At 54.0% G+C, this 20,791-nt stretch overlaps 1 protein-coding gene across 7 annotated transcripts; it reads right to left on the minus strand.

Moving 5' to 3' along the window:
* Positions 1-3,486: 3,486 nt before the first annotated feature.
* Positions 3,487-20,023, minus strand: KIF7 (kinesin family member 7). Of its 7 annotated transcripts, none has more exons than XM_068557612.1 (19): positions 19,936-20,023; positions 17,445-17,796; positions 15,972-16,172; positions 15,200-15,593; positions 14,404-14,938; positions 13,802-13,918; positions 13,002-13,229; positions 11,928-12,067; positions 11,416-11,531; positions 11,067-11,219; positions 9,607-9,809; positions 8,331-8,528; positions 7,802-7,927; positions 7,428-7,604; positions 6,107-6,322; positions 5,182-5,388; positions 4,818-5,016; positions 4,586-4,732; positions 3,487-4,382 (listed from the first exon to the last, which is right to left on the minus strand). In XM_068557612.1, the coding sequence occupies exons 2-19, from the start codon at positions 17,770-17,772 to the stop codon at positions 4,009-4,011; spliced, it is 4,059 nt and encodes a 1,352-aa protein (XP_068413713.1). In that variant the 5' UTR covers positions 17,773-17,796; positions 19,936-20,023; the 3' UTR covers positions 3,487-4,008. The 7 variants fall into 7 exon arrangements, with proteins under 7 accessions (XP_068413713.1, XP_068413704.1, XP_068413695.1 ...); XM_068557603.1 differs by lacking the exon at positions 19,936-20,023 and adding an exon at positions 19,764-19,844 and having other exon boundaries at positions 7,428-7,601; positions 14,419-14,938; XM_068557594.1 differs by lacking the exon at positions 19,936-20,023 and adding an exon at positions 19,764-19,844 and having other exon boundaries at positions 14,419-14,938.
* Positions 20,024-20,791: the final 768 nt, after the last annotated feature.

Consider the following 20,791-nt stretch of genomic DNA (forward strand, 5'->3'; position numbering starts at 1 on the left):
ATCAAGCATCTTCTCCAACCACAACACTATGAGATTAGAAATCAATTACAGGAAAAAAAAAACTGTAAAAAAGCACAAACATATAGAGCTAAACAATATGTTACTAAACGACCAATGGATCACTGAAGAAATCAAAGAGGAAATCAAAAAATACTTAGAGACAAATGACAACAAAAACACGATGATCCAAAACCTATGGAACACAGCAAAAGCAGTTCTAAGAGGGAAGTTTATAGCAATGCTATCTTACCTCAGGAAACAAAAAATTCTCAAACACCAACCTTACACCTAAAGCAACTAGAGAAAGAAGAACAAGTAAAATCCAAAGTTAGTAAAAGGAAAGAAATCATAACAATCAGAGCAGAAATAAATGAAATAGAAACAAAGAAAACAATAGAAAAGATCAATAAAACTAAAAGCTCATTCTTTGAAAAGATAGGCAAAATTGATAAAACTTTAGCCAGACTCATCAAGAAAAAAAACGGGAGAGGGTTCAAATCAATAAAATTAAAAACAAAAAAGAAGTTACAACTGACACCACTGAAATACAAAGGATCATAAGAGACTACTACAAGCAACTATATGCCAATTAAATGGACACTCTAGAAGAAATGGTCAACTTCTTAGAAAGGTACAACCTTCTAAGATTGAACCAGGAATAAACAGAAAATATAAACAGACCAGTCACAAGTACTGAAATTGAAACTGTGATTTTAAAACTTCCAACAAACAAAAGTCCAGGACCAGATGGCTTCACAGGTAAATTCTATCAAACATTTAGAGAGGAGTTAACACCTATCCTTCTGAAACTATTCCAAAAAATTGCAGAGGAAGGAACACTGCCAAACTCATTCTATGCGGCCACCATCACCCTGATACCAAAACCAGACAAAGATACCACAAAAAAAGAAAATAACAGGCCAATATCACTGAAGAACATAGATGCAAAAATCCTCAACAAAATACTAGCAAAAAGAATCCAACAATACATTAAAAGGATCATACACCATAATCAAGTAGGATTTATCCCAGGGATGCAAGGACTTTTCCATATCTGTAAATCACTCAGTGTGATACACCACATGAACAAACTAAAGAATAAAACCCATATGGTCATCTCAGTAGATGCAGAAAAAGCTTTTGACAAAATTCAACACCCATTTATGATAAAAACTCTCCAAAAAGTGGGCCTAGAGGGAACTTATCCCAACATAATAAAGAATTAAAATATGACATATGACAGACACACAGCTAACATCATTCTCAACGGTGAAAAGCTGAAAGCATTTCCTTTAAGATCAGGAACAAGACAAGGATGTCCACTCTTGCCACTTTTATTCAACATAGTTTTGGAAGTCCTAGCCTCAGCAATTAGAGAAGAAAAAGAAATAAAAGGAACCGAAATTGGAAAAGAAGTAAAACTGTCACTGTTTGCAGATGACATGATACTATACGTAGAAAATCCTAAAGATACTGCCAGAAAACTACTAGAGCTCATCAATGAATTCAGTAAGGTTGCAGGATACAAAATTAATGCACAGAAATCTCTTGCATTCCTATATACTAACAATGAAAGATCAGCAAGAGAAATTAAGGAAACAATCCCATTCACCATTGCAACAAAAAGAATAAAATACCTAGGAATAAACCTACCTAAGGAGGCAAAAGACCTGTACTCTGAAAACTACAAGATGCTGATGAAAGAAATTGAAGATGACACAAACAGTTGGAAAGATATACCATGTTCTTGGATTGGAAGAATCAGCACTGTCAAAATGACTATACTACCCAAGGCAATCTACAGATTCATGCAATCCCTATCAAATTACCTATGGCATTTTTCACAGAACTAGAACAAAAAATTTTTTTAATTTGTATGGAAACACAAAAGACCCCAAATAGCCACAGCAATCCTGAGAAAGAAAAACAGCTGGAGGAATCAGGCACTGTGACTTCAGACTATACTACAAAGCTACAGTAATCAAAACAGTATGGTCCGGGGGGCTTCCCTGGTGGCGCAGTGGTTGAGAATCTGCCTGCCAATGCAGGGGACACGGGTTCGAGCCCTGGTCTGGGAAGATCCCACATGCTGCGGAGCAGCTGGGCCTGTGAGCAACAATTACTGAGCCTGCGCGTCTGGAGCCTGTGCTCCGCAACAAGAGAGGCCGCGATAGTGAGAGGCCCGCGCACTGCGATGAAGAGTGGTCCCCACTTGCCACAACTAGAGAAAGCCCTCGCACAGAAACGAACACCCAACACAGCCATAAATAAATAAATAAATATTAAAAAAAAAAAAAAAAAGAACAGTATGGTCTGGGCACAAAAACAAGACACATAGATCAATGGAACAGGATAGAAAGCCCCAAAATAAACCCACGCACCTATGGTCAATTAATCTACAACAAAGGAGGAAAGGACATACAATGGAGAAGAGACAGTCTCTTCAATAACTGGTGCTGGGAAAACTGGACAGATACAAGCATTAATAAAAGAATGAAACTAGAACATTCTCTAACACCATACACAAAAATAAACTCAAAATGGATTAAAGACCTAAATGTAATACTGGATACTATAAAACTCTTAGAGGAAAACATAGGCAGAACACTCTTTGACATAAATCACAGCAAGATCTTTTTGGATCCACCTCCCAGAGTAATGAAAATAAAAACAAAAATAAACAAATGGGACCTAATTAAACTTAAAAGCTTTTGCACGGCAAAGGAAACCATAAACAAAATGAAAAGACAGTCCACAGAATGGGATAAAATATCTGCAAAGTGACCACCAAGGGATTAATCTCCAAAATATACAAACAGTTCATGCAGCTCTATATAAAAAAACAAACAACCCAATCAAAAAATGGGCAGAACAGCTAAATAGACATTTCTTCAAAGAAGATATACAGATGGCCAAAACGCACATGAAAAGATGTTCAGAGAAATAAAAATCAAAACTACAATGAGGTATCACCTCACACCAGTCAGAATGGCCATCATCAAAAAGTCTACAAAAAAAAAATGCTGGAGAGGGTGTGGAGAAAAGGGAACCCTCCTACTGGTGGGAATTAAATTGATACAACCATTATGGAGAACAGTATGGAGGTTCCTTAAAAAAATAAAAATAGAGCTACCATATGATCCAGCAATCCCACTCCTAGGCATATATCTGGAGAAAACCATAATTTGAAAAGATACATGCACCACAATGTTCATTGCAGCACTATTTACAATAGCCAAGACATGGAAGCAACCTAAATGTCCATCGATAGAGGAATGGATAAAGACATGGTACATATATACAATGGAATATTACTCAGCCATAAAAAAGAATGAAATAATGCCACTTGCAGCAACATGGATGGGCCTAGAGATTATCATACTAAGTGAAGTAAGTCAGACAAAGACAAATATCATATGATATCACTTATATGTGGAATCTGAAAAAATGATACAAATGAACTTATTTACAAAACAGAAATAGACTCACAGACTTTGAAAACAAATTTACAGTTACCAAAGGGAAAAGGTAAGGGGAGGGATAAATTAGGAGTTTGGGATTAACATATACACACTACTATATATAACATAGATAATCAACAAGGACCTACTATATAGCACAGGGAACTCTACTCAATAATCTGTAATAACCTATATGGGGAAAGAATCTGAAAAAGAATGGATATATGTATACGTATAACTGAATCACTTTGCTGGACACCTGAAACTAACACAACACTGTAAATCACCTATACTCTAATATGAAATAAAAATTTTTTAAAAAGCCAAAAGGTGGCAATTGGGTATCGCAGCTTAAAGGAAATGAATGGTAGGAATCTGCATCTTATTTAAACAGTTCTGGGCTGTGGCCCAAATGTGTTGACTCCAATTAGAAAGATCAGGACCTGATTCAGTTTGAGGTAAGAACTCCTTCACAGAAGGGAGCGTCGACATCACAACTTTCAGCAGGCTCCAAATCTCCCTCCAAGACCGGCTCTGCCCCAAGAGCCTACAGGGGGTTTTTTCTGACATCAATCATCCCTGGGCTGGTCCTTCGCAGTTCCCGCCGGGGCTTGGGCAAGGGCCCGAGGTTCCAGGGCAGACCCATCTCACCCACAGGTAGCATCCGCCCCACCAAGGGTTCAGCGGCCTCCCGCTGCCGTAGCTCCTCAGGGGAGCCCTGCTCCTCGCTGCACAGGCTCGAGCGTTTCCATGTCAACGGTAATGGGGCATGGACCAAGTCCCGCATCTCCTCACGGGCACGGGGCACACCCTCCGTGACGGGGGGCTGCCACAGAGGCTCAGGTGCTGGGTGGGGCTCGTCTTCACTTCCAGGGGCTTGTCTGTTCTCCGGGCACAGGGTCCTCTTCTCCCCACCTGTCACTGGGAATAACAACATCCTTGTCAGAAATGGAGTAGAAGCACCTTCCTGAAGTCCTAGCTTTCCAATGCCCCAGTGCAATAAGCAACATGTGAAATGACCCAAGAGCTGAAGTTAGAGTGGTTTCTAAGCTTTCCCCAAAACAAAGAAAACCTGACGTCAGGGCAAACCATTGGCCAGCCTGGTGACAGCACATAACAATTACCCCTGCTCTGGCCGGCAGCATTCAAACTACTGAGCTTCTGTTTCAGTTCCTGGTTGATCCAGATGTGGCGGCCCAGCTCCTTCTCCAGAGCTTGAATTCTGGTCTCATACTGCCTCTTGCTGTCCGCTAACCCTTCACCAAGGTGGTCTGGAGGGAAAAGGCAGAAAGAGGTGGCAAGGGGCCATGGGCAGGCAGCAGTCACCAGGGCCTTTGGGGCAGGCCTGGGCCTCACCTCGACTCTGCTGGAGGAGGAGCTGGATGCTCTGCTCGTGCTCCTTCTGCTGCAGGGTCAGCTGGCGGTCCATCTCCAGGCGCTGCCGCTCTAGAGCCACCTCCAGCCAATAGACCAGCCTCTGCTGCTCCTCCAGCTGCATCTCCAGCTCCGAGAAGGCAATCTGCTGCTGGTGCTGCTCCTCTCGGAGCGTCACCACCTGTCCCAAGGCCCAGCCAGGCTCAGCCCCAGTGCCGGCTCCCTTCACCCAGGGAATCCTCAACCAGGGTCAGCAGGTATTTGGCCAACTAGCCACCAACGCCATCAACCTTCTCCCACCGAGTTCCGGAAGGAGGAGTCAGGGGTTCGTGGGCCGGTGACCCACCTTGTCAAAGTACTTGCAGAGTAGGGCTCTGGTCTCCGAGGACGAGAGGTAGCTGAGCTTAGCCATGAGGTTCATCTCGCACTGGGACAGCAAGGAGGCCGAGGCCCGCAGCACCCGCTGGCGACACGTGATGGCCTCGTTCTTGTACTCGATGGCAGCGTCCAGGGCCTCGATGGCCTCGTCCAGCTGGAACAGTGTCCGCTCCTCCTGCGGGGACACGGGATGTGTGGAGGTGGAGTACTGGCTTCCTGCTCCATGGAACGCCCGCTCCCTGAACAGGTCCTGGGCAGGCTTGCAACAGTCACACGCAGCCATGACTCAGCCCCTACGTGTCCCCTCGTCCTAGCGCAGAGTCAGCACATGGAGAGAGGGGCCCCTGGCCACTACGGCAGGAACAGGGACGCTTCCATCTCAGCCTCAGCCTGGGGGGGGTGCGGGAGGCTGGGGCTCGCCAAGAGGCTGCCCTCTGGAGCACGTGGCCTCTGGCGTGACCTGCACTCGGGAGACCCTGCACTGAAGGGAAGGCGTGCTGGGACCACAGAGGCACCCAGGATCTGCTGGGGCCCGCTGCTCTTAACATAGGCTTTCTCTGCTGTCCGGAGGGCAAACCTGTGTGGCTATGAGGTGTGCTGACATGGTCCCAACTCTCATCCCACGTTAGGGAGCTGAGAGGTGTGAGCACATGATACATACACGAGGTCAATGTGCCGCAGGGCGCGGAACGAGTCCAGAGTCCAGCTGGGCAGGACCGAGGGCAGCCAGGCCCAGCCGTGTGTCTCAGACACGGGGGCTGGAGTGGGGGGGAAGGGCCAGTTCTGTGCGCTCTTGGTGGGCTAACACCCAGGAGGAACGTGTGCGTGTCCAAAAGCAGCAAGGCCCACACCCAGCGTGGAGCAGGCGGCCAGGGCCAGCCCGCGGGGCGCACCTCAGGCGACAGCAGGCTGCCCTGCCTCAGCTTGCCGTCAATCTCCAGCCGCTGCTTCAGTAGCGCGTCCTTCTCCTGGCGCAGGGCGTCGATCTCCCCGCGGATCTGCTGCTGGCTCTGGGCGCTGCCCTGCCGCAGCTGCCCGCTCTTCTCGGAGAGCTCCTTCTCCAGGTGCTCCAGCCGGCTGGACACACGCACAATGTCCTCGTTGAGGGCCTGGGGGCGGCACAGCTAGCGATTAGGGAAGAAGCAGGCCCCATCCTCCCCAGGGCGACAGGGATGGCCCAGCCCCACCATGGGATGCTGAGGAGGAGTGCTGCTCAGCGGGAGGCCTGACTCTCAGCTCTGCATAAGCCGGGGAGTGGGGGCCTATGGGACCCGAGCCTCTGAAGAGGGGCCCCCAGAGATGGCCTGGAAGGAGGATACAGACAAGCTGAGGAAAGGGCAGTCCTGACAAGGAGGGGACGACCCGGGCAGAAACAGAACGGGATGGTGGTGGCCTGTCACTGCAATGACGTGACTCCAGCTTGCGATGGGAATTATGGGGAATCAGTGGCCAAATCCCAAAGGCCCTTCTGGGAACCTGATGTGGGAGGAAGTAAGGGCTCTAGTGGCTGAGGGAAGTTCCAGATAATCCAGCTGAACTCTCTTGGACTCCATGAGGGCAGAAGTGGGTCTGGAACCCTGTGGGAATCTAGCCTGAGCACCCGCTCCTGGAACAGGCCCTGGGCTTTGTGTGTGACATACCCCTTCTCTGATCCTCATGGCCACACTGTGATTCCATCTGACAGAGGAGGAAGGAATGGCTCAGAAGCTTCCTGCTCAAGAGGAGGCAATGAAGCCTGGCGGAGCTGGGTGGGGCCAGGTTCGTCTGCCTCCAATGCCAGTGAAGGCTCTTCCTCTCTGGCCATACCACCTCTCCATACCTGTGGTTCCCTGTTCTGCCTGCACAGTCCCAGAGCAGGTGGTTAATGAGGTAAAATGAATTGTGGGATAGATACTTGGAGAGGTTCTTCTACCCACACAGCAGCACCTGCATCACAGACACCCTAAAGCCCTAGGATTCTTGAGAGATCCATAGGATACAGCCTGACCTGGCTGGAACTTACCTGGCAAGGACATCACCTAGAAGAACCGTACCTGTCTAGAACTCACCTGGCAGTGTTATCAACTGGAGAGATCTCACTTGGAAGGACCTCACCTGATGGAATCTCACCTGGCAGGACCTCACCCGGCAGAAACTCAGCTGGCAGGCTCTCTCCTTGCTGGACCTCACCTGGCAGGGCCTCATCGGGTAGGGCCTCACCTGGCAGGACCTCACCTGGCTGGACCGCAGGCGCTTGCTCTCCAGCCCCGTCTTCTCCTGCATCAGGGCCTCCTTCTTGGCCAGGATGGCCTCCCGCTTGTGGAGCTCCTCGCCCAGCTCCTCCAGCGCCCGCCGCTGCTGTAGGACCTTCTCCATCTCCTGGTCCAGCCACTTCTTCTGCTCCTCAATCTTCTGAGGGACAGTGGAGGAGGCGGGGAGGGAACTCAACTCTCACCTCTGGCTGCATGGGTGGTGTGGGCGGCCACCCGGGTCAGGTGGGGAGAATGGTGTACCCACCAGCTGACCCCCCCGGGGACTCTAGCAACTGGCCAGGCTGCCCAGCCAGGCTGTGGGTGCCCCTGGGGGTGCAGGCTCAGCCCAGGCCCCACCTGCTGCTGCTCCAGGCTGACAACAGAGCCGTTGCTGCCGCTGCGCCGCTTCCTCTGAAATGCCGCAATCTCTTCTGTTTTGATCTTCAGGATCTTTTGCTGCTGCTCGTGCTTCAGCTCCAGCTCCTGAGGATGTGCAGGGTGAGAAGCTCAGTGGGCAGGGCCGTGAGTGGTACCCACATCCTCCCAGAGCCTGTGATCTCCCAAGCCCAAAGGAGCGCCTACCCTTCTCCCAAGACAGCCCTGCGCAGCAACCCCCAGCCTCGCCACCCCCAAGTCTCGCTGGGGACCCGCAAACAGGAGCAAACACTTGCAAGACACCAGTGCCCTTATATAATTCATCCCACTGAATTCTCACCCTAGCCCTGAGTTTCCTATAACTCTCCTCATTTTCAAGTAAAAATACAAACTCAGGGAAGCCAAGTGAGCTGCTTTATAAGGTCACATGGCTGTAAGTGCTCCCCTGGCTGTGTGCCCCGCCTGGCCTCCTGGCTGGGACACAGGCACCCCCACTGCCCAAGCGCCCGACCTTGACACGGTGCTGCCGCTTGTTCATCTCTGTCTCCAGGCGCCGCTTCTGCTCTGTCTCCTCACGAAGCCGCCTTTGCAGCTGCCCCTGCTGCTGCCGCATGAGCTGCACATTCCTCTCCAGCTCCTGCAGCCGCTTCTCGCTCTGGGCCGACAGCGACACCAGCCGCTCTGTTGCCTGCTTCTTCTCCTTCAGCACCTGGGACCAACACAGCCTCTGCTGGGCCATGCGTGGGGGCTGCCAAGAGCCTGGCATGGTGCCGGGCACTCAACAAGGGCAGGCAGGACAGAAGAACGACGCATAGAGGGACAGACAGAAGGGAAAACAGGCAGATGGATGACGGGCTATAAAAATATCAAAATTATAAGAATGTCAAAATACTACAACGCTTATTATGTACCAAGTGCTACATCAAGTGCTCTCAGTATACTAAATGATCCTAACAATCTGATGAAAAGGTTTTAAAGGTTTCCTACTTAACAGATTAGGAAACTGAGGCACAGAGAGGTTAGGAAACTTGACCAAAGACACACAGCTAGTAAATGGCAGAGCTGGGATTCAAACCCAAGCAGTCAAGGCTCCAGAACCTGTGCTCTTAATCACTCTACTGTACGGTCTCTTGGACAGGTGAACTGAGAAAAGAAGGAATGAGTAATGGATGGACAGCTGCAAAGAAGAATGGATGGCAGGGTGGGTGGACAGATGATGGGATCATATAAAGGTAAAAAACAGGATGGACAGATAATGCAAGGGTCGTTCAAGGGGAATAGAAAGACAAATGAATAGACACATAAATGGACAGTTAGTCATACCAACTGATAAAAGGACAATCGGATGGATGGATTAGATAGACACATGGACTGATGGGTGGACGGACAGAGGGATGATGGTTTGGAGAGGTGGGTGAATGGAGAACTGGAAGAGTAGACAGATGGAGGGAGGTGGGGGGAGCTGCAGGAGGGAGGGCTGGTTTCTCCCGATGCCCACCCCTCACCCTCACTGGTCTCCTAGATGGTCTTCGGGTAGGCCCCACCTCCCTGCCTCTGCTGTGTTTAAAGCTGAGCCGACTCCCAGCACCGCCAGCTTCTATCTAATGCCAGCCTCACCCTGAGAGACCAGGAGGGCGTTAGTGCCACCAGCCGGGGCTGAGGCACGAGGGCCTGACCACCCACAGGTTCCACAGTGAGCTTGGGCTCCAAGGCTCACATGTCTTGATCCCAGGACCCCAGCCTGGGAGGCTGCAACCACCACCCCCAGGGGCCGGACAGGTCAGTACCTGCACTTGGCTCTGAGCGGCAGCAACCCTCTTGCGGAACTCCTGGAGCTGCGAATGCTCGCTGGCGTCCTGGGGCTCCTTGCCCTCAAGCTCCCGCAGCTGCCTCTGGCCTTCACTCAGCTCAGCCCGCACCCGCTCTGCCTCCTGCTCCAGCTCCCGGATGCGCTGGCTGTGCTGGCGGTTCAGGGCCTGGGCCGCCTTCCCTGGAAGAAAAGGCGAGGGTCGTTTCAGCACAGCCCCTCTGCCTGAAGAGCATCGTAGTTCATTCCCCTGGGAGCTTTTCCAGACCTCTGTCAGCCCTGGACACCTACATGGATTTTGCCACGACTCTGTACCCCTAGAACCGTGATTTACTTAATATTTTTCTTTAAATTGACACATTTTTAAAAATAGCCTTATCCAAAGCAGTGACCCAGGGAAAATATGGGTTTACTTGTTTTACTTTTAACTAACACATGCTAAAGTAAATATGTAACTTGAGCCTGCATTCAACTAAGCCTCTAGAACTAACTTCCATTTGTAGGAAATACGGAGGACAGAGGGACAAGCTAAATGACACTACAGGAAGCTAACAGACAAACCCAGAACATTTGGGGTTTGGAACATTCTGTAGGATGACTGTGAAAAGGTGAGAGAAGGGAGATTTCAGAGAACTAACGTGCAAATATAATGTGTGGACAAGCCCGGAGCTGCACACAGACACTGCTGAGGAGCTGCTCCTGCTCTGGGCACTGAGAGGGCATTAGTTCTGTTAGATGTGCTCCTGGCATTTTGGTTGAAATGCTGAAAAAGAGGCATACTGAAAGGTGTAGGGATGAAATGACATGCTGTCCTGGATTTGCTTCAAAACATTTCAGCAAAGAAAAAAGGGAGAGATGAAACAAATGCGAGCAAAGCTTGGACATGCTAATCTGGTGATAGGGACTCTCATATGTCTGTTTGAGATTGTTCCCAGTGCATTTTGGAATAAATAAATTTATAACTATTAAAATTAAAAAGCTCAACTAGTCACTACCGAAAATCATCCCCTGCTCGTTCACCGGTATCACCAGTAGTAGACGTAGATGATGTGGGGACGCTGTTTGCTCCCCAGGACCGGGAGATTCTGTGCCCAGTGCGGTGCCTGACACACAGCAATTGATTAATAATATTGGGTTGGCCAAAAAGTTCGTTTGAAAACCCGAACGAACTTTTCGGCCAACCCAATAATAAGAACTAATGCTTCCTGAAAGCCAGCCTAAGCACTTCACTTGAATTAGCTCATTTCAACAACCTAGAAAGCAGGTTCAGTTACCATCTCCATTTCAGAGAGGAGAAAACTGAAGCACAGAGGCGTTATCCTACCTGCTCAAGGTCACGTATCTGGAAGAAACTGAGCTGGTTTACCAAACCTATGCCACCTGGACCCCGCTCCTAACCACCCTCAGGTGGGAGGCCAGCCCAAAAGCCCTCCCCCTCACCTGTGCGGACCAGCTCGCCTATGAGCTCCTCCTTCATGCGGATGTTGATGGCCAGCTCACGGATCTTCTGCTGGGCTTGGGCCAGCCGCCATTCAGAGGCCATGGCAGTGGGGGCCTGGCAGGGCCGAACCAGGGCCTGGCTCCCACCAACCACTGTAATAGGCTGACTGTCAGGGCCGCTGTCCCAGCTAACAGTTGGGGAGGGGAGGGGAGGGGAGGGGAGGGGAGGGGAGGGGCATGCCCTGGCCAGGGGCAGCCAGGGGTTGTGTGTGGACTGTCTGGGGTGGCCAGTCCAGGACCATGAAGGGGAAAAGGGGTCAGGACCCTCTCTGTGCCCTACCCAGCTCACCTCTGGGCCCTGGGATGGTTGCACCCAGCTCCTCCAGGCGAAGCTCTGGGCCCTTCCTGTTGAGTGGACTCCCTGGGTGGGTCCCCATCCTCTGGCTCCCCTTACTGATTCTATTCCTGGAGGGCAGAAGTGGGAGCCTGTACCCCTCCCCAGCCCCAGCCCAGCTACCTCCTGGGCCCAGGAGGGGAAGAGAGGCCACCAGGGTCACTGTGACCCCAGGATGTCAGTCTGGCAGAATTCTGAGGCCAGCAGCTGAGCTTAGAGGGTGCAGGGCAGCTGGGGGAACCGAGGGCCACCTTGGAGGCTGAGAACCAGGAGGTCTGGGCCCATCCCCTCAGCACACTCACCCCAGCGAGAACTCTTGATTCAGAGCCCAGTCCCTGCCTGCTCTCCCCCAAGGGCCGGCCAGGGCGACGCAGGTGAGGGCACCCTGAGACCCCAGTGGGATCCTCCTCCTGCCCAGCCGGGGCCCTGAGCCGGTCCTTGTCAGGTGGGCCGTGGGTCCCACTCACCTGCGTGGGTGCAGGATCCGTCGGGGTGGCTCCTCCTCTCCCCCCTCCTCCTCTTCCTCTGATGCAGCTGAAGAGCCACTTCCCAGCCTCTCTCCCTCCGCCAGCAACTTGGCTCCAGCCTCCCCGCCATTTGTCACCTGCTAGGGGAATGCGAGGTTTCAGGATAGGAAGCTTCTAGGGCATTCTCCATCAGCCATCTCCCACCACCAAGTCTTTGCTCCTACCTACACCCCACCTTGCATGCTCCTCACATCTCTACCTCTTCTAGCCCTACCTTACCTTCAGGATCTAGCTCAAATGACACCTCTGGGAAGTCTTTCCAGTCTCAAGTCGGAGCAGGAGCTTCCTCTCACTTCCCTCGCTCCTTCCTCTTCTCCCCCTCTTCTCCCCCTCTTCTCTTCCCCCTCTCCACCCCTGCTCCAGCTCCCATAGCAAACCTGGCACTCCTCGGGGGACAACTGGCCCTTTCTATCTTGCATACAGGTCAACTGAACCAAGTTTTATCTCACCAACAACGCCCTGCTAGAGTAGGGGGGCTGCACAACAGGCTTCTGCCAAACCCACGTCCTCCCTCTCCTCAGTCCCTCAGGCCCTTAGAGCTGAGATGACCCAGAGCTCTCAGGCAGATGCAGGAGCAGCCTTTGTCCAAAAGGCCCCAAGCGACAGAACTAGAAACAAGAGACCAGGCTTGAGGAGCAGATTAGAGCTCACGGAAAAGTGAACTTGCAAAGAAACGCATCCAAAGACGGAGAGGGTGTGGCCTCGGAGGTGATGAGCTCCCCATCCTGGAGGTATGTGAGCTTTCCATTCCATACTAGAAGCCAGAACCCCCTCTATAACCTCCTCACTCTGAGCAATCTCCAGGTACTCCAGGGATGCTCAACAGCACCAGATCCTTCTGAGAAGCCCTACCCAAATTTTGGCCATTCCTCTAGCAACACCAGAAAGGGGCATCTCATAGCTGGTCCCATGAAAGCATGGGGTGAGGGACACATTCCCCAGCATCACCTTCCCCTGCCAGAGCCTGCCCAGGTCAACAGGCCCAGCAGACACCCAGCCTCGCCACCTCCTCACCTCTCCCCAATTCTCAGGGCCAACTTCATCTCCAGGAAGGCAGGCAGGGGGCACCATGCCCAGCACACGGGTGTGGGCACCCCCCAGGGGGGCCGTGTGAGGCCGGGGCATAAAGGACTCAGGAGGCAAGCCCTGCAAGAGCCCTGGGGCCCCCCAGCCAGGCCGCACCAGCTCCAGCCGCAGCCGCAGCTCTGCCATCTCCTCCTGCTGCTCACGAAGACGGTCACTCTGCAAGACACGGTCCAGGTGCTGATGGGGCAACGCGGATGTGCGAAAGGTGGGGTGCAGGGATGCTGAGAGGCAGAAGTGCAGGAAACTGAAGAGCACGTCTGAGGCCACCCTACCCTCTCTGTGCTAAAATGGAGGAGGGCCAAATACCTCTGAGCCCCTCTTGGTGTCCCTCCCGCACACACACACTGCATTAGTTCGGGTTCAAACTCACCCACCCAGCCACATCCTATCACTCCCTCCATATCCATGCCATTCACTGCCACCAGAGGGCGCCAGGAGCAATGCTGACCCAGTTACCCTGGGACAAAAGGAAAAGCCCAGCTCTGGAGTCTCATCCTGCTACTCCTCCAGTCCCACTTCCTATCCGTCCTCATGACCATCCTGCACACCCACCCGCGCCAATGTGTTCCTCACCTCCACACTTTTGCTCATACTGCGCACCCCGTATCTCTACCCATCCTGCCAGAACACTCCCCTGGCTAACTTCCTCTCATCCTGACAGGCTCAGCTCAGTTTCACCTCCCAGCAGAAGTGCCCCACCCCCACCACTGTGGAAGGGGGTGCCCCACCTGCAGTTTGTACTGCTCCATGGCGTCCTCCAGCGCAGCCAGAAAGTCTCGGTTCTCCTCCTCCAGCCGGGCCACCTGGCTCTGCAGGGCCAGCAGCTGCAGTGCCCCCTCATCTTCCTATGGGGCCGGGAGAGAAGCTTCAGGGGCAGGAGCTGTCAAGACAAGCCTGCCTGTCCCTGAGACACCTCAGCCCTCTCCCTGCCCTGCCAGAGGTTTCCCTAGCCGGGCTTGCTACTCTGCTCCAAGCCCTTCCTGCAACAGGGGCTCGAGACCCTACCTGGCCTGCAGTCCCCTCCACAAGCCATTGGGCCAGCTCTTGTAATTATTAATCATATTTTCATCAACAATAACATCACTATTAGAAACAACTAGCCTTCACCTGCACTTGTGACACCTTCAGTCCTTACATCACCAGGAGGTAGATACTAATGCTATCCCTATTTTACAGATAGAGACCCTGAGGATTGGAAAGTCATCAAGGTCACCAGCAGAAGTGCCTCTGAATCCCAAATGTGCTCTGCTAATGAGCAAGGGGCAGGGACACAGCTAGCTGTATGAAGACTTTCTTCCTTCCCCATCCCCTCCCCACCCCCAGGCCACACCTGACCGTTGGCCACCTTTCGTCCACCGGGTCCCTGCATGGCCTGCTCCTCGGCGGAGGCACTCTCGATGCCGCTGTCGGGCCCGGAGGCGGAGCTCAGGGCGCTGCGCTCGCCCTCGACGGCGCACAGCCAGTCGCGCACCTTGCGGGCGGCGGCGCCGGGCAGCCCGGGCTCGGCCTGTAGCTCGCGCAGGAGGCTGTAAGCGGCGTCGGTGCGGGCCCGGTAGCGAGCACACTCGGCGCCCAGGCGGGCGGTGGCCGCGGCGGGGGCGGCGGTGGGGCCCGGGGCGCGCCGGCCCCGGTGGATGATGCGCGTCTCCGAGCGGTGTCTAGGCGGCCCCCGCGGGCCAGCGGCTGCCTCCTCAGGCGCCCGCTCGGCCTCGGGCCGCCAGTTGACAGTGGCGCGGTTGCAGATGTTCTGGGCGCGGCTGGCGTAGTTGAGGGTGTTGAGAGTCTCGTCGAAGTCCGAGGAGGAAGGGCTGACGCAGGCGATCATCACTGTCTTGGCATTCCCGCCCAGGGAGTCTTTGAGGATCCTGAGGGCGCCAGGCGAGACGCGTTAGGGGCCCCAACGTGCCAGGGCCAGAGGTCCAGACCCCAAACCGGGTCCTATCCTCGGCGTGGTTCCCCATGGGCCGAATACCTCGAACCGCGTGGACGGCACGCCCCCGAAGCCTGAGGGGGACCCATCTCCTAGTCGCCTCCCCCCCAACCCCAGAGGCCAGACAGGAGCTAGAACAGACTAGCGCAGCTCTTGGGGTCCCTTCTCCGTGGGCCTGCGGCCATCAGCGGCTCACCGCGTGATCTTGGAGTCCCGGTAGGGGATGTGGCTGCCGCGGCGCTGGGGGTCACCCAGGGCGCTGATGACGTTGCCCAGCGCCAAGAGGCTGCTGTTGATCTGGATGCTCTCCTTGAGCCGCTCGCCTGTGCTGCCTGTCTTGAGCACCCTCTCTGAGCCCGCCAAGTCCACGAAGTGGAACTTGGAGATGAGCAGCTGGCCTGCAGCAGGTCGGGGGAGGCGGCTGGGGGCGCGCCCCCGCTGCTCCAGGGTCACGGTGAACACAGTGTGTGAGCGGCTGGAAAGGCGGTTGAGGTGTGTGGCCCCCGTGTGCCGCGCTGCATTGCCCATCTCCAGGAGGCTCAGCACCTCATCCAGGCCCTCCACGTCCACCTCCTTCACTCCACACAGCACTGCGGGCACAGAAGGCCGTGAGCCCAGGGCAGGGGCAGCCTGAGACTGACAGCCAGGAGAGCAGGCAGAGCAGGGCTGGTCCTCTACAGCTCTTCCTGACTCAGGGGTCCCTTCCCCACGCCCAGGGGGTCCTGCCCATACTGGCTGGGGCTTGAGGGGGCTCCAGCTTCCCCACGCTCACCTCAATGCCTCTCACTCTGGGCACACCAAAGTATACTGAACTCAGTAGAGACGGGAAGCGAAAGCAAAACTTTCCAGAGCTTGGTTTCCCAGTTAGGAGGTACCCCCACCAGACAGGTAAGCCACACTAAGCAGGTAAAGCCTCCCCAAGCCAGGTATCCCGCTCCCAGCCAGTGGAGGACCCAGGAGTTCCTCACCAACATTCCCACGATCATCTTCCCGAAGCTGGATGTCACGGCTGGCGGTGCCCACCTCCAGCAGGTCTCGGAACTCCTCCTTGTACACTTCCAGGTAGGACACGTGCACCAGACAGTCAAGTAGGTCATTCTCATCAATCAGCTTAAAGGCCTCAGCCATGGCCCGTGGGATGATGCCCTGCTCGTCCTCGTGAAGGGAGGCTGAGGAGACACCGCAGGGCCTCCTGCCACCATGCTTTCAGCTGGGCATGGCGCCCAGAAGGCCCAGAGGCCCCTAGCAGCAGCTGGAGGATGGGACTCCAGTGTGGAGAAGGCAGCAGCAGAGGCCAGGATGGGCTGGGCAGCCTGAGCCAGGCCATGCCCCAGGGTGGTCAGGCAGAATTTCAGAGTTGGAAGCAACCTCTCAAGGTTCAACCAATCCCCTTCATGATGTAAGCATCCCCTCCACTACAGCCCTGCCAGGCGGTCAGATACCCTTTGCTTGATTACTCCTGGAGACTCATTACCATAGTCTATGCTCAGTTATCTAAAGGACTTCCTAAATTTATCCCAAGGAAGTAGTAAGAGGATATTCAGAACACATTCTTCCTCATAACTCAATAAAAATGTAAACATCCTAAGTGTCCATCCTAACATCCAAACAGGGGAGCTGGTTAAATAAGTTACCTTATACTCACAATGGCATGCCAGGCAGCCATTAAAATTTTTGATTGAAGAATATTTAATGATACAGAGAAATGTTCATGATACATTGTTAAGAAAATAAAACAAGATACAAAAGAATGGGTACACTATAATACCATTTTCTAACATATACTAATTTTCACCCAGAAAGACTGAAATGCTAACAGGGTGTGTGATTTCTGAAAGGCAATTATCAAGTAAGTTTTATTTTGTGTATGTGTTTTCTGTATTTTCCTAATTTTCCACAACAAACATGTACACTTTTAAAACCTAGGATAAAGCAGTTCATGCTCCTTAAAAGGGGGCAGTTCCTTCAGTTGGCCCAAAGCATCTCTCCCAAAACTCTGCTCCAGAGCCTCATGGAACCAGCCTGCTTCCCTGCTACGTAGCAGCCAAAGTATATCTCTTCCAGGACAGTTCCCCTTCCAACCACTCTGACTAGAACATGGATTCCTGACCCCCAGCAGCCATCCTAACAACCTCCAGAGACAAGCCAACTTCCCGTGCCCTTCCTCCCCGTGAGGTCCCCAGAGCCAGACAGCATGGTCCCATCTCTATGGAACTGAGAAGGTCACTCACCTCCGAGGACTCTTCCTGCCTGCCCGACCCAGCCCACTGACACAGCTGGTCCCACTCTGGGCTGCAGATCTGTTTAGGAAACCTGCCCCACCCCCCTCCACCAGCATCCTCATCTTCAACAGGGAATGGCAGCAAGAGGGCAGGGGCAGAAATTCAGGAGACACTGAGGACCCTCAACAAGGGCAGGGGGCCTCAAGCAGGGTCACTCACCCACACTGGCCTCCCCCATGGTGTACGTCTTCCCGGAGCCTGTCTGACCATAGGCAAAGACGGTGGCATTGAAGCCCTCAAAAAAAGCCTCGAGGAGGGGTTGCACGCAGGCCTGGTACACAGCCTCCTGCCCGGCGTCCTCGTCCAGCACTACGTGGAAGCCAAAGTGGCGGTCCCGGCCCAAAGTGACTCGGCCGTGCCCCGGCTCCACCCTCAGGCAGCTCTGGTGCCCGTGCAGCAGCTCCTTGGGCAGCAATGGGCGGACTCGAAGGGCCACCCTCACTGGGGCCTCCTCAGCCCCTGGCAGCCTCTGGGTCTCCAGCCCCATGTTGAGGGAAGGCTGTTCCCTGCCCTGCGAAGAGAGGAAGAGGCCCCTGCCATCAGCACCTGGACTCACCTTGCAGGTGACCTGGAGCCAGATCCTGCAGCTCCTGACCTTGCAGGGATTAAAAGGGAGGGTGGTCAACACTCAGAACATCCTCCGTGCCCCAAACTAATGCCCAGATGCTGCAAGGGCCACGATAAAATCCTACACAGTAACATTTCATGGCTCCCATCACTGGCAAAATAAGGCCCTAACTCCTCCACCTGACACCCAAGGGTTTCTGTGTTCCAGCTGCATTCTTCCCCTGCGACCCTATCTCCTAGAAGGAAGACACACAGACACACACACAAGCAGCACTACACCAGGGATCTCTTTTCCCTAACACCCACTGGGTTTTCCATAGTCTCTGCCTTTGTAACCTCACATTCCCTGCTCCACCTTCTTAAAAAGAGTCAGCACAGGACAGGAATAAGGATGCAGACGTAGAGAATGGACTTGAGGACACAGGGAGGGGGAAGGGGAAGCTGGGACGAAGTGAGAGAGTGGCATGGACATATATATACTACCAAATGTAAAATAGCTAGTGGGAAGCAGCTGCATAGCACAGGGAGATCAGCTCAGTGCTTTGTGACCACTTAGAGGGGTGGGATAGGGAGGGTAGGAAGGAGATGCAAGAGGGAGGAGATGTGGGGATATATGTACACATATAGCTGATTCACTTTGTTATACAGCAGAAACTAACACACCATTGTAAAGCAATTATACTCCAATAAAGATGTTAAAAAAAAAAAAGCAGATCCTTTGAGACCAAGCCCCCACCATCAAATACTGCCAATCCCATCTTCTAAATATCAAGTACACCTGCTTCTTTCCATCCTATTACCAAAGCCCTGATCCTGCCCACCGACATCTCGACGGAATGACATTTACCAGCCTCCTCACTGGCCTCAGCCTCCCTGCACCTCCCTATGCAGCAACCGGGGCATTTTTCAGAAATGCAAATGTGCTCACATCACTCTCCTGCTTAAACTCCCCCCAAGAGACTCCCCAATGCTCTTGAGATTCAAAACCTTAACAGGAAAAATAACTTTTAATGGGCCCTGCCTACCTTGACTACTTACCCTCTATACCCCACCTTTCCTCACCTTTCTCCGCCTGCAGCACACTCAGTGTTGCCCAAGACTCCTCATCCCTCCAGGCTTAGGCTGGTCCCACCTTCAGGGAGCCAGGGAGGGGCCTCTGCTCTGTGCCCCCACCACTACACACGCACACACAATGCCCTGTGGTTCTCCCATCAGCCACTAACCACTCCCTTCCCTTGCAAAAGCCAGATTACCCGTCGTTCCCCCCAACGTCCCAATCTGGGAGCTGGGAGGCAGGCACCCTCTTGTCCCCTTCGTGCTGCATCTCCAGCACCCAGCACAAGGTACGACGCTTAGTAGCTGCCCAATAGTGATTAATAATCTCCATCCAAGGAACCTTCCCATCTCCTTCCTCCCTTCTCTTATCGCAGTCCTCACCACTCCCTACCCCGACCCCCAGGTCACAGCACTTTATTTTTCACTACTTAACATCTCTCAGCAGCTGTAACGGTTCGTTTGTTCATTCAATCATCAGCCCCTGCTGGGTGCCCGGCCCTGGGGCCACAGCGGTTAACTGCCACGCGATACTGTGGGCGCCTTCGCGCACCCCTCACCCAAAGCTTTTCTAGCCCCGTGCGGTCCCGGCTTCTCCGCACCCCGGCTCGGGGCACAGCGCTCCGCGCACCAAAGGCGCCCGGACAACGCCGGGGCGGTCGGGCGCCGGGGGTAGGGGAACCGGAGTCGGAGGCGCCAGGCACGGGATAGGAGCTCACGGAAAGTTCGGAGAAGTGATTACAAATGCGAACCCAACTCTCGCAGCGTGGGCGCTCGCTCCTCCTGGCCAGGCCCGGAAGGCCGGCCTCAGGCCCCCGACTTAGGAAAGGGGAGGCTCCCACCCGCCCAGACACGGACCTCCAGGAGGCTGGAAAGCAAGGATGGGGGAGGTCCCCGGGCTCGGTCATTGCTCCCCAGGCGTGCCGACACCATGCCACCCGGTCCAGGCCTGCTCAGGGAGGGAGCGAGCGCGCGCCTCCTCCCTCCCACCCCGGTCCTCGACCTCCACCCCTCCCCGGCCCACACCCACCTGCTCGGCTGTGAGCGTAGTCCCCCCCGCGGGGCAGTCAGGCTCTGAGCCCCAGCGCGGCGCGCGCGGATGCCGTCACCGGGACCCCCGCCCACCAAAACATCCCGCCCCTCATCCGCAACTCCGCCCACCTGGGTGCTCGGGGGCTGAGGCGCGGGCTGCGCGGCGCCGCGGAGTCTGTCCGCAGACGGGGCGGGGCGGGGACAGGAGGGGCGGGGGATTGGGCGTGGCCTGCACTGAAGTGCGGGGCCCCTCGCCCCTGGGCCCGCAGCCCCGTGTGGGGTGCCCCAGCACCGCCCGGAGTCGCGAGCACTACTCGCCGAATTCTGGGGACACAGCGACCAACAAGGCCGCCCGGATTCTCCGAGCTGGAGAAGCCCACCAGCTCATGGAGCGGGGAGCCTAAGTTTTATAATGCGAGTTGTAACAAGTGAGAGAATGAAAACTAACTAGGAGACATTTTCGTTCCGGGAGGGGAGGGTGGATTTTCTAACCCTGAGACTCCGGTTAAAGTGGCCTAAAAATCAACTACTCTTGGTTCGTTAGTTCGTTCGTTCATTCAAGTGCAGACCTTCCCTCCTTCCCGCCATTGCTACCTTCTATCGCAGCACTCCCCAAGCCCCGTCAAAAGTCAGCAAAGCCTCCACCCCTTTTTTCATCTGATTTCACTACCCCTTCTAAAGCTGAGAAGGATTCATCCCCCCTGAGATATTCGGGGTTGGGATGGGGACCCCCTCCCGGCGGTGTGGCCGAGGCCCTGGCTGCACCCTGGGCACTCACACCAGGCAGGGGGTGGATGGATGAAACCACGAGGGAGCTCCTATTCAGGCCTTCTAGCATTCTGGGCAGAGAGCAG

The sequence above is a fragment of the Eschrichtius robustus genome, chromosome 1 (genome assembly GCF_028021215.1).
Source record: "Eschrichtius robustus isolate mEscRob2 chromosome 1, mEscRob2.pri, whole genome shotgun sequence".
Taxonomy (NCBI): Eukaryota; Metazoa; Chordata; class Mammalia; order Artiodactyla; family Eschrichtiidae; genus Eschrichtius; species Eschrichtius robustus.

Bases quoted from the DNA above. Each gene is read 5' to 3' on its own strand.
- KIF7 (XM_068557570.1), bottom strand. From the start codon at position 19,838: ATGGTGTCGGCACGCCTGGGGAGCAATGACCGAGCCCGGGGACCTCCC. The intron at 17,797-19,763 runs GTCCGTGTCTGG...CTCTCTTCGCAG, and splicing joins TGCTTTCCAGCCTCCTGGAG to GGCAGGGAACAGCCTTCCCT. The intron at 12,068-13,001 runs GTGAGGAGGTGG...GCATTCCCCTAG, and splicing joins GCCCTGAGAATTGGGGAGAG to CAGGTGACAAATGGCGGGGA.